This window comes from Ricinus communis, chromosome 8, assembly GCF_019578655.1.
Source record: "Ricinus communis isolate WT05 ecotype wild-type chromosome 8, ASM1957865v1, whole genome shotgun sequence".
Classification (NCBI taxonomy): Eukaryota; Viridiplantae; Streptophyta; class Magnoliopsida; order Malpighiales; family Euphorbiaceae; genus Ricinus; species Ricinus communis.
Window position 1 is genome coordinate 6,916,399 of NC_063263.1, and position 1,204 is coordinate 6,917,602.

General features: G+C 35.7%; 1 protein-coding gene across 1 annotated transcript; it reads left to right on the top strand.

The window, feature by feature from the left end:
* The first annotated feature begins 201 nt into the window (after positions 1-201).
* LOC8280831 lies at positions 202-941 on the top strand. Its single transcript, XM_002534521.4, has one exon. It carries the CDS (start codon positions 320-322, stop codon positions 698-700), a length of 381 nt encoding a protein of 126 aa, XP_002534567.1. The 5' UTR covers positions 202-319; the 3' UTR covers positions 701-941.
* The last annotated feature ends 263 nt before the right edge of the window (positions 942-1,204 follow it).

Consider the following 1,204-nt stretch of genomic DNA (forward strand, 5'->3'; position numbering starts at 1 on the left):
GTCCCAAATAAAGATTATAAAATGGACATGCAAAATATGATGCAATTGTTTGTTGCTAAAGCACTATCATAAACAGTAGTAGCAAATACTCCATCTCATTTGTCTTTGATGTTAATTAAATTCAATGGGTAAGAAGCAGAAATTAAAACCCACCCATGTGGACCTCATATCAATACAAATTCTTCAATAATCAATACCCAAATACCAAAAGATGCCTTTGTCTCCATCTAGTCCACTTTCATTTCTAATACCAAATATTTCTTCTCTTTTATAAATATTATATATTTCTCCTCATATCTCTCTCTCCCCATACTATCACATGGCTCTAGCTGATGAAACTCCTTGCCAGACCCATCTCACCACCACCTTCCGGTGGCCGACTCGCCGCAAAATTTGGCTACGCAGGCGTAAGCTCCCCACGTTACGCCTGGGTGGGAAGAAGCCTCGCCGGGGATCCTTTTTAATAAGAGTGCTAAGAAAGGTGAGGCTAAAGTGGCTAAAATTGCAGTATTCTTGCATGTTAAGGAAGCTTAAGGAATATTATCGTAATTTGATTAAGGATGTGGTTGAAGCTGGAGCTACCATAGAGGTTTATCAGCAAAGACTAGTAATGGAGGCTAGTCTTGCTGTTCCTGTTTTGGGTTTTAATTTCTATCCTTCCGTGCCTGGATCCGCCCGCCCTCGATCTGTTTTCATGTAGAAGTCTTCTACTTTTTTTCATCTTCTGTCTATTTCCTTTTATTTCTTCTCCTTCTCCTTCTCTTTTTGTTGTTTATTCTGAAAGAAATGTAAGAAAATAAAATATTAAAACATAAAATGAAAATGGAAACATATATATATATGGTCCGTTTCTTTATAGGGATTTGCTTCCTGTTGTGTTTGATGGTCAAGAAAATTTATCTGTGATGGGAAAAAGAATTATAATGAAACTAATTCTTTAATTTTTTTTTTCTTTTCTTTTTAGATCTCTCCTACAACTTCTTGGAAATCAAACAAGAGTTCTTTAAAGATTAAGCAGATCATTTTGTGTTGGGGGTCATTGAGATATGGGTTTATTTATATTCTTCTTTTTTACTTTTTTGAACAATATATTTTTCTTTTTTACTGGAGTCAGGCACGAGAGAGCAATCCTTCAAATTCTGAAATAAATGCTTTTCAGTTTTCATGGCCAATCCGATATGCAGGTTGCCCACTTGAGCACTTA

Excerpts from the sequence above, each read along its gene's own strand:
- LOC8280831 (XM_002534521.4), top strand. The coding sequence starts at position 320 with ATGGCTCTAGCTGATGAAACTCCTTGCCAGACCCATCTCACCACCACC.